The 21531-nt window shown below is 38.2% G+C and overlaps 1 protein-coding gene across 2 annotated transcripts in view; it reads left to right on the forward strand.

The window, feature by feature from the left end:
* The window catches only part of LOC136874711 (cubilin), a 107998-nt gene that overhangs the window by 45483 nt on the left and 40984 nt on the right, over positions 1-21531 (forward strand). The window contains exon 6 of one of the 2 annotated variants that reach the window (XM_067148360.1): positions 10441-10539. The exons of the other annotated variant lie outside the window; for it this stretch is intronic. Coding sequence (XP_067004461.1) covers positions 10441-10539 — 99 coding nt within the window. The remainder of the gene's footprint in view (positions 1-10440; positions 10540-21531) is intronic. 2 annotated transcript variants of the gene reach the window in all.

A 21531-nucleotide genomic window follows, 5' to 3' on the forward strand; every position in this document is an offset into this window, starting at 1 on the left:
CTGACGATCTGGTGATCATAGCTAGAGACCAAGCAGCAGCTTCAATCCTAGTCACTTCTGTCATAAATCTGCTTCAAGAAATAGGTTTGCATATAAATTCATACAAATTAAATGCCATTATTATAAAAAATGGTAAACTTCATTCTGATGATATCGTGATGGTCTCTGGAAACATTACAAGTATAAATGATAGTGAAGAAATAGGGGCTGCCTGGCCAAGGTGGTAAAGGCGTGCTCGGTTCACCCAGAAGGATATGGGTTCGAATCCCCGCAGGAAGTTGTAAAATTTAAGAAACGAGATTTCCACTTCCAGAGGTGCACTCAGCCTACACCAAAAATGAGTACCAGGTTAATTCCTGGGGGCAAAGGCGGCTGGGTGTCGAGCTACCCACTCTACCCCATCATGTGCCAAGGTTAACAATGGTGGAAGCCTTTACCTTCCACTCCTCCACGGGCCTTCATGGCCTGTACGGAGGTGACTTTGCTTTGCTTGAAGAAATAAAATATTTAAGGGAAACTTTCAGATACACTTTAATCTTCAATGAAAATCAGGTACTTGAAAAATTGAAAGCTATCTTAGATCAGATTACGAGGACTCACTTACTCCAACAGCATCAAAAACTGACTGTAATAAATTGGTTTATTGGCCCTACACTGATATACCCCTTCCAGACTGTTTTGTATGAGAAAATTCCCAAATCAAGTCTGTTAAAAGCCGACAACATGATCGGAAGCGCACTTAAAGAAATTCTACAACTTCTGAGTGACACGCCGACAAAGTATGATCTAGGATGCTAAAAGGTTAGATTTTTCCACCTATTCAATACATATAAATTTTATAAATTAGGAATTTATTATTGATTCCATTTGAGACATGTTTCGCCCTTCATTGAGGGCATCATCAGTCAAAATATCAACTCAAGGTAAAAAATCAGGTAACTGGTTAGTAGTTGACATGTACAAATTAATACATATTATTAATACAATTACAAAATTAAGTATGGGAAATAGTTGTACAAAAGTGATGGTTGAACATATAGGTTTATAGATGAAAAGTCAGCACCAATGCCTAAAATTAACATAGTAGAGTTCGGCAGTGGTGCTCTGGAGAAACAGTTGACGTAATCATAGGAAAATAAAAAGTTAAAAAATATTTACATTAAAACAATTAAGGGAGAAAAGGTGTAGTGTTCGGCGTCAATGTTTGTAACCAAAAATTAATGTCAAAGGTTGGTAGCTATACAGTATTTACATTGTTCAATTGAACTATTGTACACAATAGTTTTTATTACAAACATTTACGCTGAATGCTATAATGTAAATATTTTAAAAACTTTATCTCAACTGTTCAATTGAACAATGTAAATACTGTATAGCTACCAACCTTTGACATTAATTTTTGGTTACAAACATTGACACCGAACACTACACCTTTTCTCCCTTAATTGTTTTAATGTAAATATTTTTTAACTTTTTATTTTCCTATGATTGCGTCAACTGTTTCTCCATAGCACCACTGCCAAACTCTACTATGTTAATTTTAGGCATTGGTGCTGACTTTTCATCTATAAACCTATATGTTCAACCATCACTTTTGTACAACTATTTCCCATACTTAATTTTGTAATTGTATTAATAATATGTATTAATTTGTACATGTCAACTACTAACCAGTTACCTGATTTTTTACCTTGAGTTGATATTTTGACTGATGATGCCCTCAATGAAGGGCGAAACATGTCTCAAGTGGAATCAATAATAAATTCCTAATTTATAAAATTTATATGTATTGAATAGGTGGAAAAAACTAACCTTTTAGCATCCTACATTCAGTATCTTCAATACGGATAGCAATGATTTTTATCACTTGCAAAGTATGATCTATTCGAGCCACAAATATAAAGGGTTAGCATTAATGCGCGCTACTTGGGAAGCGTACCTTCAACAGCTAAACATCAATCTTAAGCTAGAAGCTGTGAATGATTTGCACGTAAACGCTGTTCGAAATTTCACAGCAATAAAAACTCGCTGCCTATCTGAACTTCAACTCAATGAAGAGACATCAATGAAATCTGTTAGACAACTGTGTGATATACTTAGAACACGTGAATTTGAAGCTTTGTGTGCATATCCACAGAAAGGAAGAGGTGTTGAGTTATTTGCTCAAATTCCTGCTGCTAATTCTTGGGATACCAGAAGGGATGGTTTAACTTGTTCGGAATGGAGGGAAATGTTGAAGATGACCGCGATGGTTGCACCAGTACGTACTCTGCTGGGACGTTCTACCAGCACAGGCCACTGCAGACACTGCAGTGAGTATGAAACCTTACCACATGTGCTGGGGCGTTGCCTTCAAGGAGAACTGCTTAGGATCAAACGCCATTACATCATCAGAAACCTGATTGCTAGTGCTCTTCGTCTCAAAAATCTAGAAGTGTACGAAGAAGTCCACTGCATCACCGATGGAGGCAGCACTCGCAGGATTGATATTATAGCCTCTCAGCCGACTGACGTAGACAATGAGAAAAAGGATATCTGTAATCCAACCATCCCTTTCTTTCTTGAGTCGTATAATCTTTAAAAAAATTCTGTGACTGGACGTTTCTTTGGTGCAAGGGGAACAATTCCCAAATCTTTCGTCACATGGTGGCAAAAATATAAACTAGCGAGAAGTCTACAAGATGTGATAGTCGTCTCACTCATCAAATACTCCATTTTGATTCTTCGATACCATTTATATGGAGTTCATGCCATTTAATATGGTTAATTGTAAACTATAATTTTTTTAAAAAAAACATTAATCTTCTTTATCTTCCCTAAAAATTGTTATTGTGTATTATTCTGTGTCTTATGGCAAATCTAGAGTGCCCTGGATCGGATTAAATAAACAAAAATTATGAATATCTATCTATGATCGGAAAATTGCATTCTCTACAACTTTTGTTATGCAGTATTTATCGATAACAATGATATTTGAAAATTAAATTTTAGGATTTCCCTTAAACTACATTTCACCTAGCGTGAATAAAATTATTCACAGACTGTATTGCCTTATTGCCCGACTTCATGTGCCATTTTCATTAAATTCTGGTCAGCTATTTTCTCATAGCTTGGTGTTGATATGGAAAATGCATTAAAAATTTAAATTCATGAATATCCCTGTTATTCGTAAAATTGTATAAGACCTAAGTATCATAAATTGCCTGCCCTTAAACTACCATTTCACCAGCTTGAATAAAATTATTTATATCCTAGATTGTAGTGCCTTACTCCCCAACATTGCATACCAATTTTCATTAAATTCTGTTCACCCATCCTCTTGTGATGCACATACATACGTACATACATACATACATACATACATACATACATACATACATACATACATACATACATACATACATACATACATACATACATACATACATACATACATATGTACGTACATAAAGACAGAGACGACAGAAAATTAAAAATAGTGTTTCCTTCTTACTTTGGACATGACCGATACAGAAAAATAATTCTTTTTAAATTCAGAGCAATGTACAGACAAAACTCTTATTTTACATATATACTGTAGATTAAAATTTATTGTATACAGTCACCATTGACATACAAATTTAATTTGGCAATGTAGTTAACTGTTCATATTGTACGTACTCTGCACTAATCCTTTAGGAATATGGCCGAGGAAATTCTGAGGAGAGATACGAAAGTGTGTTGGTGTGGCATGACAGACCTTGACCACTGCAAGGTCATGAATTATGTATCCAGTGTTGAACAGTTTCACATTTTCTAGCATAGTGTGAAAATGAATATTGAATTTTTACGACTGCATTGTAATCTAAACCAACTTTCAACCTATTAGGTCATGTTACGTACATTCAGTATGTGTTGAAGAGATGTTAAGTACAGAACAAAAATGGCCAACCGGACACCAGTGGGATCCAAACCCATTTGCGTCGTTTGCTCTACCAATTGAGCTATGGTGGTCTAGGTGATCTTTGTTCTGCCATCACACTGCCACATGCCACTACTGCTATCACATTGTAGAGTGTGTTTAAGTCGCCTGTTGAGGGCCAAGTCAATGAATATTGAATTTTCATGACCGCATTGTAATCGAAACCGACTTTCAACCACTGGTGTCCGGTTGGCCATTTTCGTTCTGTACTTAACATCTCTTCAAATGTACTGAATGTACATAATATGACCTAATAGGTTGAAAGTCAGTTTCGATAGTGCAAAGTTATCAAACATATGCAGTAAGATAAATGTATAATGTTAGAGGAAAAATTCATATGTAGCAAAACTTAAATTCATTTAACTTTAAAATTGGAGGACAATGTTTTTAAGTGATTGGATGGAAGATTGCTCTCTATCTAAAGTCTAATGTATATTGCAGTAGCACTGCCATTATATTCATCATCATCATCGTCATCATCATCATCATCATCATCATCATCATCATCATCATCATTTCCCAGTATCCAGCTGTGGCCAGGTAGGGGCAAATATGGTTCCTCTCCACTTTCTTCAGTCTTTCCACCACTCCTACTCCAACACTGTGTCCCAGTTGAGGTTTCTTTCTCTAACACTGCATTGGATTGTGTTCTTCCATTTCAATCATGGTCTTCTGCGGCCTCTCCTTCCTTGCATTTCCATTTCCATCATCTTTTTTGGCATTCTTTCATCACTCTTTCACTTTATGTGCCCAAACCATCTTAATCAGCTCTTCTCTATTCTATTATTCATTACATCATTCATTTCATTCAGAAATTACAATGAATGAAATTGACATGGCAATAAGAAACATGAAGAATGGAAAAACTGCTGGAATAGATGAAATTTCAGTGGAGGTGATAAAGGCAGCTGGAGCTGTAGGCCTGCAGTGGACATATCGAGTTCTCACGATTGTCTGGGAGTAGGACTGTATGGGGTGGAATGTTGACCTGTGACAAAGAAGCATGAGCAGATCCTTCATGAGATAGAGATGAGGATGTTAAGGTGGTGCTGGGTCTTATATTACTGCACCACCTAAGGACCACCCCAATGTGGGCCCTGATGGAGGGCAACACCAAGGATGATCAAATAAGAGATGGACCGAGTGAAATGGCGGGCAAGCCTAATGGAACAAGGCTAGTGATGAAGAAGATCAGACTTTTACACATGCTACCTACATTTCTTACTCTGTTCTCTTAGCATGAGGACAACTAAGAAGTTGTGTATTCAAGATGTGGACATGTTAATATACTTGTGAATATTTTCAATATACTGTATTTTTTTTTTGGTGCTGTGGGCTGCTTGCTACTCACACTGTGAGTTCTTGAAATCTCTGCTTATTTTGTTTCAAACACTATTTTTTATGGGAAAGACAGGCAAACTACAAAATACATATATCTGTAGGCATGTTGTGTGCTGGCTGCAACATACCTCTTCCGTATTAAAAAACAAGACGGGACGTGATGATGGGTTTGCTCTTCCCACCCACAGTGCCTCAGGTGGTTGTGCTTGTATGCCGAGAGATTAGTATTTTCAGCCAATCGCTTTTTCGGTCAGGAAATACTTGTGAGAGATAAGCATTTTCAGTAATGGTTTAAAAGTCCACTAGAGGACCTGTGCTGCTGCGCAGGTCAGATAACATGCCTTGCTCCTGGGTACTTTCTGAATGTCTACTTTTAAGATTTGTATTACCTCTTAATTATGTGTGATGTAAATTTTAGTAGATTTATTTATTGTGATGTTGATTGATATTTTACAAACTATGTTGTATGTTTAATTTAAAGTTTCAGTTTTAGACTATTTTGTTTTGCGTAGAACTTTTTCTTTCAAGTAATCAATTTCATGATCCATATCAATGTGTAGCGTAATTTAACAAATTGATAGTATTATTCTTCCACCTTATTAATACAAAATGTTGTGTGCCTTAAGCAACTTCACAGATTATGAGGGGTGTTCAATATACAACCTGTGACATTAAAGTTCGGTGAATAGTCCTGTACTATCAACATAGATGAACAATGCACGACAGTGACCTTACTGTCCTTCGAAATAATCCCCTCCCATAACTGTGCACTGCTGAGATTGGCGATACATAAGGCTCTATAAGATGGGTATGCTTAGCCGCCATTTTGGTTCATACGTGCACAATGGGCCATGTGATCAAACTGTAGTTTCTCCTACAAACGCTCGCTTCATCACATTGAGCGTATTGCTTTAATCACCACGTGCATGACAGAATTGTGCAATATTTGTGCGGATATTTATTACATAATGGTGGGTTGTTCTGCACTTAATTGTAGTAATGTCTCTACTGCGCGATACAGGTTTTTAAGATTCCCTTCTGAAAATTCTAGGAGAGCAATCTGGCTTCAAAACTGTAGACGTGACAGGTGGAAACCAACATCAGCTTCGAGGTTATGAAGTTATGAAATATGAATTTGTAACCGTGAGGTCTTCTATAGGGATTATAATCATTATACAGGGTGAAGCGTAATTCGCGCACTCGGGCGTCGCAGCGCGACTCCTCACATGCCAGCAATAAAAAAATGTCTCGTACAAAATTTCGTCTTGCGAGTATATCCGGTAGAAAACGGATGTTAAAGAGTAGCAATCTGGCAACACTGTAACCATATGTAGGGTAACTACCGCTGTCAGCACGTCCCCGTCGTGCTGTACAGTTGGTGCAGTGGGTAGAGTTTTTGGTTGGCATGCAGGAGGTCGATGGTTCGATCCTGGGTTGAGGTGCATCTTTTATTTGCTAATTTCCATCTGACATTACTTACTGTGATACAGTAAGACACCGTTTCTAAGGTCACATGTATCCTACATTTAAAACATAATAATAATAATAATAATAATAATAATAATAATAATAATAATAATAATAATAATAATAATAATAATAATAATAATAATAATAATAATAATACATTGAGATACGTACTAAACAGCATGCGGTTACCAGACGCAACACGCAATGTTGAAAGGCAGAATTCTTGGGACCATGGTGATAACACATACAAATTGTAACCGAGTTTGGACATTATTTGCAGAGCACGTTGCTAGGCCTACTGGTAATGTAAGGCCCTAACGAAATGTAATGGACCTGAACGAGGCAAGAATAATAGTTGATACTAATCTATGGGACCATTGGAGGAGGGTACAAAGAAAACAGGTTTCACATCTAGTAGATGAAGTGGTGCGAATAAATTCACGCCCACGACGTGGAAAGGGCGCCTTTCAAAGCTGACCAATGAAAACGATTGTTCGTCCATTTCTAGGATCGTAGTATGTAAGTGCAAATGGTTTCTAGAGGACCCACTGCAATCGCTGTTGACAATTAAGATGCCAGATACCATACCACCTGGACTACATTTACGAAATAAAAAACATACGCCTCAACCCAGGATCGACCACTCGACCTCCTGCATGCTAACCCAAAACTCTATCCATTGCACCAACTGTACAATACAATTTATGCCTGCTGACAGAGGTAGTTACCCTACATGTGGTTACAGTGTTGCCAGATTGCTAATCTTCAACGTCGTTTTTCTGCCGGATATACTCGCAAGATGAAATTTTGTAAGAGACATTTTTTTATTGCTGGCATGTGAGGAGTCGCGCTGCGACGCCCGAGTGCGCGAATTACGCTTTACCCTGTATATTGCAAAATGGTGGAAATCTTGTAATGGAGAAAATTTCGAATGAAAATGTCCAGTATATGTTTTCCAACGTGCTGTAATTATTTTTAAAAAATTAGACACTTCTTCAACATTCGATTCTATGCTGTTGTGGACTTTAACAAAAAAGTACGGAAACGGGGTAAAATGTATAGGCCTGCTTGGGAAAAGAAGAGAAAAATGTAAACAAGGAATGGAATGTTATTGTTTTGTAAATACTGTAATAAAAGGAGACAGTAAGTTTGTAAAATAATACTTAAATTTCATATTTTTTAAAAATGTGCTGCGTGAGCAAATTAACTAATGTTGCGACCCTTTGAAGTTTTACAAGGTAAGTCGTGCTGATGAATCATACTACTTCTCCTCAAACCAATGGAATCTCTATAAAAAATGTACTGTTAACTTCAAAGTAAAAAAAAAATACAATGTTCTCCTCAGCTCGTGGGTGACTCCCCTTACAAGTCATTGGTAACTGATTTTATCAGTGCAATGCTTCAGGTTGGAAGAGAAGATTCAGCTATAGAAGTAGTTACTCTATTCCTATTTTCTTCCTGAATGTAATTTGTAATAACATTTATTTCATGAATGTTCGGTTGAAGAAACTAAAATTCTCTGTTCATTACAACTGCATAACGCTGATGAGATTCATAACACTAACCAAAAATTAAGTTTATTTTTCACATAGAAGGTCTGGTTTTAAATACTGGTAAATAAGGAAAGGGACTAAGTTTTAGAAGAAAGAAATAAGCTTAAAAAATCCCAGTTACTTGGGTGTGTTTGTCTTCATACATCACATTTCAGCGTTTTGTTCGAAGAATATTTTTCTTATTATTTCGTTAACATTGAAAATAACGCTAAATAAATTTCACGCAAGTATGAAATACTGACTGAGGTTATATGGTATCAAAATATTTTATTACAATTTATATATCTTCGACACTGACAGATTATCACATCAAATTCCACGATTTAAGAATGACAGTAGCCTACATCAATACCACGGAATCCCTCATTTCATTTGACGGTACCGCGGCGCATAGCTTACGGACAACCTATTCTACTTATTATTATTATTAATAATAATAAACAGATTTATTTCTAAGCTACTTTTTCTAATATTTCTCCAGTGAGAATACATGCCTAGTTTGTTTGTTAAAAGGCAAATTATCAATGACCTTGCTATTCGTACAATCACTGTCTCGAGTAAAAATTCCACAATAATATACGAAATATAGCCTACTAACATTTACAGTATGTTGAGCAACCGTTTGAGTAATACTGATAATGATTATTTTTACATTATGTTAGTTTATTTTCTAGGTTGGAGAACAGTAGAAAAGAGGATTATGCAAGACTGGGGCGGTCAACTGTCTTACCAACGTAGTGCAGGAATGAACCATAATGGCGGACGAGCATACCTAGTCTTTAGAGAGCCCTAGTGATACATATCCTGGAAACTTTGCAAGAAGGCTTCCTTTAGGATGGTGTTCAAAAGCCTCGTCACATTTCAATTCATCCTCAATGATGATACAGTTCAAGAAATTTGGTGTCGCATCTGCCGCTTCGACAAAATCCTGTGAAGCCTCTAAACATACCTGCTTCTGATAGTCAGTCAAGTGATGTGGCACAAGACGAGAACACGTTTTCCTCTCCCCTAACTTCTCGGTAACGATTTGTCACATGGATTCACATTTAATCTGCAGTTCATCTGCTATCATGCGCACAGTTAATCGCCGATCATTCGTGATTAATGTCCTCACTTTCTTAATGTTTTTGTCACCGACAGCGGTCGCCGGTTTTCCGCTACGGGGGTTGTCAGAAACACTTTCTCAGCCCCCTCGAAAACGGGCGAACCACTCGTACACACACTTCAAGGACAGTGCTTGATCTTCATAATCACGAACCAGCATCGCATGTGTTTATTTCGGTGTCTTGCCAAGCTTAAAACAAAATTGTACATTGATATTTTGGTCGTTCATGTTCCTGTTTGCAGTTCAGAACTAACGCACTAAACACGCACTGTGTCAAACAGGTCATACACGGCACACACATGATGTTCAACTGAATAACGTTGGGAGCAGGTGGTCGAAACCTGCTGCTATGCAGGTGCAGCGTTGCATTCTGACTTCATTCACCAAACTTTATTGTCACAGGTTGTAAAATGCAACACATTTTATTTGGATTTTATTGACGGTTTCCACACATGCAACACTTGGCATTTATTTCCTCTCAAAATATGTTCTCAATTCCTGTTGCCCTCTAGACTTTTTGAACATGTGACTCAATGATGATAGACTGTTTCTCAACTTTTAATTTTTGTGATTTCATCCTCATTTTCACTGTAACATACTGTACTTTCAGACTATGAGGTTCTCAACCTTGCTACAACCTCATATTGTATTAACTTCATCATGTTGCACTTGTTTTTTGTATATTCTTTCTCATTGTATTTTTTAACAACATTCTTTTAACATTAATCATGTAGTTTTTAACATTTTAACTGAAGATGGCTCAAAAATGAGCCAAAACATGTTTGGTTAGAATTACTCCATTTAAAGATGGATATACTTGTACTGAATAGGAGGATGCAATAACTCCTTTCCTTTGTAAAGTGATTAGTGTTAATCGGGCATGGCTGCATAATTCCTCATAAAACAATAACTATCACCACTCCTAAATTAACTAATGTAAAGACTGCCTTATAAATAAAATTTGATCTTGTTTGTCCAGTAAACTAACTCGCCATATCTGTTACTTGCAGCCCCGACAGGATGTCTCATGTACTACACAGCCATTTCAGGGAAGGTCATGAGCTTCAACTTTGGAACTCTTCCAAATCCAACACCTCCTCCTGACGGTTGTAAGTAGTGTGCAGTACATTGCAATTCACAGTTGTTGAGCTCAGGATGGAGAAATGAGTTACTGTGTTTTATTTTACTTTTATTTCCTTTTGTAAATCCATACAGTAAAAACAATTTTGACTACTTATAATAAATTGAGTTTGTATTTAAAATAATTCTTAGTGACAAGCTACCTCTGTGGATCAGTGGTAGAGCGTCGGCCTCCGGATCCCAAGATAGCGGGTTCAAACCCGGCAGAGGTAGTCGTACGATGTCGGCATGTAAAAGATCTCTGGTGGCACATTTGGTGTTCACCCGACAAAATTCATTAAAAATCTCAGCCATAGACGCCCAAGAGAGTTTCGGTTTACTTGGTCTGCCATCTAGTGGGCCTAGAGTAAAACGGAACGTCGAAATTGACGAGCAGACAGCCAAATGGCGTCAAATTGAAATGTCTGCACATGGTAGCTGAGGCCATACGATTATTATTATTCTCAGTGACAAATAATATTTTTAAAAATATATATAATTTTAATGGAGATTCAAAACTCTGTCACTACAATGGAAATTGTATATTGTATAGCTCTATACCTTTCAACCAGAGGATTTCATTAAACAGTACCTAATTGAGAAAATGTATGTAAGCTTATCTTGACAAAAGGAAATCTCAATGTGTTTTCTGTCGCTCATGGCCGCTGTAGACAACCGTAGTAACATGAAAACTGTTAACTGTATGTGTCATGTCTCTCCTTCTGTTTGTTTGTTTGTTTGTTTGTTTGTTTGTTTGTTTGTTTGTTTGTTTGTTTGTTTGTTTGTTTGTTTGTTTGTTTGTTTGTTTGTTTTGACTTTTCCCAACTGGAAAACTGAGGACAAAGCATAGCGTAAAACAAAATAATTTTAGAAGTAATTGTGAGTTGATTTTATAATGGTTGTTAAGCACATTTGACGCATGTCGCTGCATTAAAAAGTTTGGGAGATGTGGTTCTTCAGGATTTGGATTGAATATTTCAAGGCAGTCACTGAAACTTTTCTTATTAATGCCTGATTGAAGTTTAAGGATTTGCAGAACTTGACAAAAAAGAGGGAAATGGTTCCTGTAGAACCAACCATTAATCCATTATTATTATTATTATTATTATTATTATTATTATTATTATTATTATTATTATTATTATTATTATTATTATTATTATCATCGTTGTTGTTGTTGTTGTTGTTGTTGTTGTTAATTTTATTTCTTTTGTTTGTTTTGTTTGTTTTGGCCAACTAGAGACCACGGGGTTCGTCTTAACTCCTAGCTAGGGTCTTCTGCTTTTTCTTGGCCCAGTACGCTTTCATTTTCTGGCTGTGCACCTACTTCCTCCTATCCGTCCACTTAGGCCTGGTAGTCCCCGTACTCTGTTTGCTTGAGAGGAACAGTGGAAAGACTCCGTGTAGGGTGGCCTGTTGGTACTGAGATCAGTTCTCTGTGGTCTCTAATGGGATCAGCAGCTCCTCTAGGTCTGATTTTACTGAGGTGATCCACTTGGTCTTGGGAGCCTTTCCCCTACTTGTCGCTGTGAGGATTCTGTTGATGAGCCTGCAGCGTTTCAGGCGGGTCATGTGCCCGTAGAAGGTCAGTCGCCTTTTCCTCATAACGTGACTATGTCTTCCTGATGTTCGTAAGGCTCCTTGTTGTGACTGATCCTGTAGGTGCCATCCTCCTCTCTTATGGGCCCTAGTGTCCTCCTCAAGATATTCCTCCCTTTAAGTTCTAGTTTTCTGAGTAGGCCATTTCGATTCAAAAAGAGGCACTCAGAGGCATAGAGTACAGAGGATCTTGCTGGGTTGAGTGGCACAGACGGTTCAGGTGCTGGCCTTCTGGCCCCAACTTGGCAGGTTTGATCCTGGCTCAGTCCAGTGATATTTGAAGGTGCTCAAATATGTCAGCCTCGTGTCGGTAGATTTACTGGCATGTAAAAGAACTCCTGTGGTACAAAATTCCTGCACCTCGGCATCTCCAAAAACCGTAAAAGTAGTTAGTGGGATGTAAAACAAGTAGCATCATTATTATTATTATTACTACAGAGGGTCTTATTACTGAGTTGTAGTGCTTCAGCTTTAGGTTCTTGGAGAGGTACCTGGAAGTGTAGATGCTTTTACAGGAATGATAAGTCTTCTCTAACTTGGTGCACCTGGTGTCTGTGGCCGAAGTTTCTCTCTCACTTGCTGAGATCCATTCTCCTAAGTACTTGACTGCAGGAACTTTATTTACGGTGTTGTTTCCTAGTGGGATTGTAGAAGGAGCCTGCAGAGCTGTTTTGTATTTTTCTTGGTGTTGATTAGTATTAATAGGGCATGGCTGCATAATTCCTCTTAAAACAGTAACTATCATATTTGCTCGCATATAACTCCCCACCGTGTATATCTCGCACCCCACTTATAACATTTGAAATTGCAGAGAAAAAATCTCCACACATAACTCGCATTACTTTCTGACGTCAAATTAAATATTAAATATTGGGACTGTAGCAATTGCTGTTATGGTACTTTGCACTTGAAAGTAGAAGAAGAAGCTGCATTTTTTTTTCTACCTGCAGAACGGTTGAGGCTAGCTGTTGTAACAAAAATACCTAACTCATAAACCCCCGTCCCAAGGCCACATTTCTAGCCAGTCAGTCACACTCAGCCATCCCTGCAAGATCTTTTGGTTGCAATGAGAACCCTTTTACTGATTCATCCAAAATTATGGGCAAATTCAGGTTTGTTAATTTTTTTTTTCCATTATCAATATTCATACACTACTCTAGCGTTTATATTAAATGCGATAGATCTTCTTCCGTATCGATTCCCTGCTACATACGAGCGAGTCAAGCCATTGCCTATGAGATACACAAGGCCAGGAAATACAGCACACTAGACTTGTCCTCAAGATACTTCCGGCAAGTGCCGCTAGAGTTCTCTTTAATATTCTGTCTCGCCCGCACATTGCAACACGTTCGAATACAAAAAACTAAAAAAATTCATTAAACCTAGTAATTTCAGAAGGCAGCAAACAGATATGAGATCAAAGATAGACCAAGAGCAATTGTTTGACTTATTTTCTACAATGTATTTCTTACAATATGTTTAAATGAAATAAGTAATTCACGAAAGAAGCAGAGAAATCTAATGGCGAGTTTGTCACTTCTTACCGATTACTTTAATTGTGCCTCAGAGTATCCGATAAGCAGATTGAGATTGCGGTCATAAATAACTTTGGGTTTAATCGTCCTTTCACCAATTATCAGCAATCCAATCTTTTCCTCCGCACATCTGATATTTTGACATTCGTATTGATGCCGCTGTTTAGTGAGCGATGTTATGCTGGTTACACAAATATTTAGCGTTGTTTCACCGTATTTCTCTTTTTTCTTCCCGTACAATTAAATTTGTGTTCGCCTCTATGGTGTAGTGGTTAGTGTGATTAGCTGTCACCCTCGGAGGTCCGGGTACGATTCCCGGCCCTGCCACCAAATTTGAAAAGTGGTATGAGTGCTGGAACGGGGTCCACTCAGCCTCGGGAGGTCAACTGAGTAGAGGTGGGTTCGATTCCCACCTCAGCCATGCTCGAAGTGGTTTTCCGTGGTTTCCCACTTGTCCTCCAGGCAAATGCCAGGATAGTACCTCACTTAAGGCCACGGCCGCTTCCTTCCCTCTTCCCTGCCTGTCCTTTCCAATCTTCCCATCCCTCCACAAAGCCCCTGTTCAGCATAGCAGGTGAGGCTGCCTGGGCAAGGTACTGGTCATCCTCCCCAGCTGTATCCCCCAACCCAAAGTCTGGTGCTCCAGGACACTACCCTTGAAGCGGTAGAGTTGGGATCCCTCGCTGAGTCCGAGGGAAAAACCGACCCTGGAGGGTAAACGGATGAAGAAAGAAGAAAATTAAATTTGTTCTAACAGGAATAAAGCTCCTAAATGACCAATTTTAGCATGCTTTTCAATTTGGTTTGCTTTTTGTTCAAGTTCAGATACCGTAAAATTTTATTTCTGATTTCATTACCCATATCCTACTTCTCAATTTACAGATTATTTTCTGTTGTCTGGTATTTAATTTTCTCATCCGTATATTTTTTTCCTATCTTACGTTAACAGAGATACTCGTAGACTTTCCTTGATATAGAAACGAGACTTTTACTCCTTTTTCATTTGTAGCTGACGTATGAAGATATGGTACATTCATCGTTATCTGAATCGGAACTTTTACTAAATTTTGATGACAACACATCATTTTTGGGAGCTGGACGCTTCCTGCGTTTCAGATTTTCCTGTTTGTGAACAGGATACACAATGAAAACAGAAGGAAGTTTAACTGATGTGCTTACACTGAAATCTGTTTTATGAGAAGAATTGCTAGGTACCTAAAGAGATCCTACTATATCACCTAGCATAGAAGGAGTTTGCTTCCATTTCTCCCTTAAACCGCACTCGGAAGGGAAACTATGGAACGTCAATTTTCATGCTTTTTTTTAGTGTCGTCCAAAATACAGAGAGGTACACAACAGTGCACCTTTTTCTCAACCTCACAGACACTAACTGACAGAAACAATATTCACAATAAATTGCACAAAATCAACACAGCATCACAACTACTCCGCATATCACAATGTTAAAAGCCCGCCAAGAACAGAACGGAAACCTGACATCTAGCGGTCAAGCCAAGACCGATTCCAATCCTCAGACCTTAATGCTGCTCGTGATCATTCAAAGATAGCGATTCGAGTAGCCGGATATGTTGGAAATGTGGGTTTGTTTTGGTTTGTTGTTATCGTACGTAGTCGTAATTTAATTAAATTTGACGATAAATGTTAGTTTCTTTGTAGAATATAAGTGTGTGAGTGTATTCATATGAGCCAGTGGACACTTATGATTTGTAATTATACACAGTAATGTGAGAGTATGATTGTTTTGATCGTGTTGTGAAACAGGTTTAAGTCTAACTATGGCAATGCCTGTCATACAACTATTCTTTAGTTTTTCTACGGAATAAAATATTAAGAGAGAAATGGATTAGGAATATACATCATGATTATTTTGAAGTCCATGATAAAACTGTAGCATGCATACATCATTTAGAGAATAAGTCCGAGGTTAGCGAAGACTTTTCTCTAATTCCAAATGGTGAACCTATTCATGTTCCTCGAAAAATATTAATTTAGATAGAATATAATTGATATTGTGATAATTCGTCAGTGTCTCGTGTGCTTCAAAGTGTCAAATGATTTCGATGCAAGTGTATTTTACAGTAATCTGTGCTTGCCTGCGGAAATGTTTGCCTGGATCTTGGAGTGTAACAAAACTTATAAGTGTGACAGATGGAGCAATCTGTATACTGTTACACGGAAGAAATAGTGACTTGGAGGGATTGGATGGGTTTCTAATGCAGGGTTTTTCACTACCAATACCTTCGGATTCATGCTATGGTTATCTGTTATCAAGCAGACTACACCAAACTGAAGCTCGTCCATGTAGGTTAGATATCAGTGCTTGGAGTCAATAGAGTTTTTGCACTGATGTTCTTTAATGGGTATAACCCGAATATATCTTTAGTGTCTCATCGTTTCATTACTAAGGTTACCATTACTGTGTGAAGTGCTGCTATGCCATATGTCAACATTACATTAGCATTACCAGGGCCGTTCTTTGGGTTAACATAATTATCTCGGGTGTACTTGGGCTGAGTGGTTCAGACCCCGAATTGGCAGGTTCGATCCCGACTCAGTCCGGTGGTATTTCAAGGTAATCAAATACATCAGCCTCGTCTCGGTAGATTTACTGGCACGTAAAATAACCCCTGCGGGAGTAAATTCCAGCACTTCGGTGTTTCCAAAAACCGTAAAAAATTAGTCAGTGAGACGTAAAGTCAATAACAATATTATTTCGTGTGTACTTCCCTTTCATTGTGTGCTGAACATAAGAAATTGTCCACCACTTCAAAACTAAGGCAACAAATTGTGTTTCATAGTTCTAATGAGAGCGATTAAATTGATGAATTTTGCACCTTAATTTATTTTAAATATTCAAAATGATGTTATAAATATCATTTTAACTGTTTTATCATGTAATTTCAACTATTCAGCGAAGTGACATCTAAGAGGAAATGTTATTTGTCTAATTGAAATTTCTAAATAATCAGCTTATTCTTTTTTCTGGTAGAATAAAAATCAAAATCAAAATCTCTTTATTTGCAAATGAGGCGTTTACCTTGGTGGCAAATGGTACACTAAAATACATTATTGTCAAGCACTAAATATTAAATTAACAAGAGAATAAAATTTTCCTATAATACAATATTATATAATTTATGCTAACATTTTTTTCTATTAAACACACAGCTCATCCTTAATAAATTTACATTGTTTACAAAATTCTACTTATAATATCTCCTGTACTACTTACAAATATAGTCATCTGATGTACAGTACGTGGAATTACTTCAAATGATACTGTACAACTGGTATAAGATTAAAATTGACATTGCATTTATTTACTTTTTTTTTTCTTTACCCATTCTGGAACTTAAGTAGCATAACGACCTGCTGCGTCTTAACCAGAGCCCCTTTTACCACCACTTTTCAGAGTTCCTGAAGGGCCTTCACAGCTACCGTAGCGGTCCCAAGGCCCTCGAAGTCCCCACTGTACTTCACCCCCACAGGCAGTCCTCTACTTTGGCTGTCCAAACTCCTTAGACCAGGGGATGGAATTAATTTATCCATACACATTTTTTATTTACATTAACCTGCACTGGTCGAATGCCCTCTAACATTTCATTTATTTTCTCTGTTGCTGTTTATTCTCTTTTTGAATATCTGTACAGATTTTGGAAAAGGATCAAACACTACCCCTGGTAAACTGTTCCACTCCTTCACACCCTTCCCAATGAATGAAAATTTACCCCAATCGCTTCTGCTAAAATTCCTTCTAATTTTATACTTGTGGTCAGTCCTGCTGATATAATTATTTTCCAACTGAAGCCTCTCACGGATATCTCCCCATGCTGCTTCTCCTGTATAGGCTCTATATAAACCTATAAGTCTAGTTTTCTCCCTTCTCTTACTTAAAGTTTCCCACCCTAGTTTCTTTAACATTTCTGATACACTACTCTTTCTCCTGAAATCCCCTGTTACAAACCTTGCTGCTTTCCTCTGCACACTATCTATTTCTTTTATTAGGTATTCTTGGTGAGGATCCCTAACACTGTTTGCATATTCCAATAATGGACGAACCATACTTAAGCAACTTTTCTCTTTTAATTCTTTGTTGCATCCTTTAAGTAGCCTCATTATGACATGTAACGATCTGTATGCTTTCCCAACAATGTCATCCACATGAACCTTCCAATGCAAATTACTTTCAAATCTTACACCTAAGTATTTGCACTTGCCATCTTTTGGGATAACTACCCCATCCAAAGTATATTCAGTTTTGAAACTCCTGTTTGTAAATGTTGTAACAGTTGATTTGCCTCCATTAACTTTCATGTTATACTCTTCAACGCATTGTTTGATACTCTCAAGGTCCCTTTGTAATTCTGAACAATCCTCAATGGTATTTATTTCCCTGTAAACAATTATGTCATCTGCATACAATCTTATTTTTGATGTTATATTGTTCCCTAAATCATTTACGTATATTAAGAAAAGTAACGGACCGATTATACTACCCTGTGCAATTCCCTTCCAAACTTTCTCTTCCTGTGATATATTATTTCCTACTTTGACTTTCTGAACCCTTGAATTTACCCAACGTGTAACTCTTACGTCCAATCCTATTCCCTCCAATTTCTTTAATAATATTCCATGTTCCACTCTATCAAAGGGTTTGGAAAGATCTATGGCTACGTAATCTAACTGGCCTCCTGAATCCAATTGATCTGATATGTCCTGCTGAAATCCCACCAGTTGTGCCTCACAAGAAAATTTCTTTCTAAATCCATACTGGCTCCTCATGAACCAATTTTTATTATCACATATCCCTCTGATGTACGGAACTTTGATATTAAACTCTCCAGTATTTTACAGTGATTCTAGTTGATTATAGGTAGTGCGTAATGTTTGTGAAGCGTTTTCGTACGTGAAAAAGTGATTTTTCCCTATGATGTTCCATGTATCATGTTAAATTATCGCTGTTTGTATAATATGTACATGATATTTTCATGTTAGCCAATAACAGCAATCCGCCTACTTTGGCCGCCATATTGTTTTATATTACGGTCTGAGGCAAAGGGGATACAAAGAGGATAGAATAGAAGGTCTGAGTACAGTTCCCTCTTAGCAGTGCTCGTGTGCAGTTGAGTTGACAGTTGCTGTGAGGAGGTAGCGTGGACGGTATAGAGTAGTGCTTTTGCGAGTGTAATACGTAAGTTATGGGGGAGCAAAGTGGTGGTGAGGAGTCTCCTGATCCTTCAACCCTCAAAGTTGCTCGGGAAGAGACAGTTCAAATGGAACAGGATGAGGATGATAGTCTAAGTGAGAATAGTAGTACAGTGAGTACACCTAATACACCCAATGAGGTAGTGAATAAAGAGACTGCTACTTCGAATTCGAAGACTGAGTCGCAGGAACTTTATCCTAGTACTCATTATGGACCTTTCATTATTTTTGTGGAGTCCACAGCATCAGGCAATGTCGGTAACATGCATCCTATGACCCTAGGTAGGACTTTCTATGAGAACAATATTCCAGGCATAAAATCAGTGGCCCGCAAGGGACGCAATAGGGTACAAATAGAATTTGTCTATGCTGTACAGGCAAATTCATTTTTGAAACACCCTATATTAGTTGAGCTGCAGTTACGGGCATACATACCTAGCTCTAATGTATTGCGGGTAGGAGTCATCAGGGGAGTAGAGAAGACCTTGACTGAGGATGCCATATTAAAGCACTTGAAGTCTCCTGCTACAATAAAATCTGTAAAACGTTTGAACCGTCGAGTTGTTAACGAAGAAGGCACACAGTATGTACCTACTGGATCTATCAAAGTGGTTTTTCGTGCACAGAAACTTCCACAGTACGTGTCTTTATATCAAGTGCATTTAGAGGTGGAGCCATATGTTTTTGCTCCCATCATCTGCAAAAAATGCCAGCGGTACGGGCACGTTGATAAGCATTGCAGAGCAACAAGTCCCAGGTGTGGGAAATGTGCATTGCACCATACTACGGCGAACTGTACTGAAACTTTCTTTCAATGTGTGCATTGTCGCGGTTCCCATTCAACTGGCAATGTGGATTGTCCAACGCACCAACAGCAGGTCCACATTAAAAAGATAATGAGCCACCAGAATTTATCTTTCAAGGACGCTGTTCAAAAAGTCCAACCTAGGGAATATAATCTAGTGGACACTTCTCAAAATTTTCCCCCTTTAAATGGGGAGGGGCAGACTCCTACACAGTCGAATCCCCGTAAGAGGAAATTCACTCAAGTAATTTTAAAATCCCCGAGACCAGCACCAGCCCCAGGATATGATAAGGAAGGTTACCAAAATTTGGTTCGCGAGCTTCCCCGCATGGAGATGGCGGCTTCAAGACTAACACCTGTTTACGGCGGCGCAAACCGTCGGATGGAGGCACCTTTTGACGAACCTGTTGCCACGAGTAGCGCATCCATGGCGCAGCCACTTTCGTCATTTCATAGGCAAAGAGAACATCTTCAAAGTGGTCTTTATCAATCTATTCAGCAATTAGTACAATTATTGGGTGATCACCCCGCGTTAGCGCATAATGTATTCCAGTTAAGGGACAGGATTTGTAATTTTATTCAATTCTATGATCAGAATCACTCAATGGAATGCTAGAAGTCTCATGAACAAGCGTCATGAGCTATATAAATTAATACAGGAAACAGTACCTCACTTCGTAGCTATACAAGAAACTTGGTTTCATCTAGAGACTCGCATCAAGTATCCAAATTACACAGTTTTACGTAATGATGGACCCGGTTACGGGGGGGTTGCCTTTTTGGTCCACTCATCCGTGACATATAGCATCCATTTGAACATTCAGGCCATACCCCATACATATGTTATAGGATTATATTATATGCATTTTTTACTTGTGAATATCTACTGTCCTCCTGAATTTTCCATTACTGAGAGACAATGGAACCAATTCTTTCAACAATTTACTACCGAACCATATGTTTTTATCTTTGGGGACTTTAATCTTCATCACACCCTGTGGGGAGGACATTTGGATACCCTTCAAGGTACACAGTTCCTTAATGAAGTAAATAACCATGCTTTCGCTATTTTGAATGATGGCTCTCCTACGCGTTTGACTGCGCCTTCTGCCCCTCCTAGCGCAGTAGATTTAACATTGTGTAAGCGAAATATGGTGTCTATCGCTACATGGCATACTTTGAGTGATACTTATTCCAGTGATCATTTCCCTATTGTTATTACTTATGGAGTAGGCAGACCTTTTTCTCCACCCCCCCACACTGTTTCACATAACATGATTCGATCTTTAAGGAGTTTTAAACCACAAATATATACTGCCTACATTGAGGACGCGTTACAAAAAATACCGGTAAATACTTTTTCATATCAAACTTTAATGCAGATTTTAACAGCTTATATTAACCTTCATCACCCCATCAGCGCTTCACCTCCTTTATCTTCTAGAAAACCTGTGCATGTTAAGTGGTGGGATGAAGAATGCCATTTGATGATTCAAACTCGTAAAGTACTGTTTCGACAATATAGGCAGCACGCAACACCTGAGCATTACTTCCGGCTCAAACGACACATGGCACAAACCCGCCGACTTTTCCATCAAAAACGGCGTGACGCTTGGAGGGAGTTTATATCGTCCTTCACGCGCCAGGTTCCGATTGCAGACTTGTGGAATGCCATCAGGGCAATCACAAGAGTGACGCAGCACTCCCCTGCCAAGACCATCCCCGGTCAAGTATTATCAGATTTTCTTGTTAGAGAAGCGCCAGATTTTGTAGTGCCACAGTATGTTCCTTACCAAGACCCACTAGACACACGTTTT

The sequence above is a fragment of the Anabrus simplex genome, chromosome 5 (genome assembly GCF_040414725.1).
Source record: "Anabrus simplex isolate iqAnaSimp1 chromosome 5, ASM4041472v1, whole genome shotgun sequence".
Lineage (NCBI taxonomy): Eukaryota > Metazoa > Arthropoda > Insecta > Orthoptera > Tettigoniidae > Anabrus > Anabrus simplex.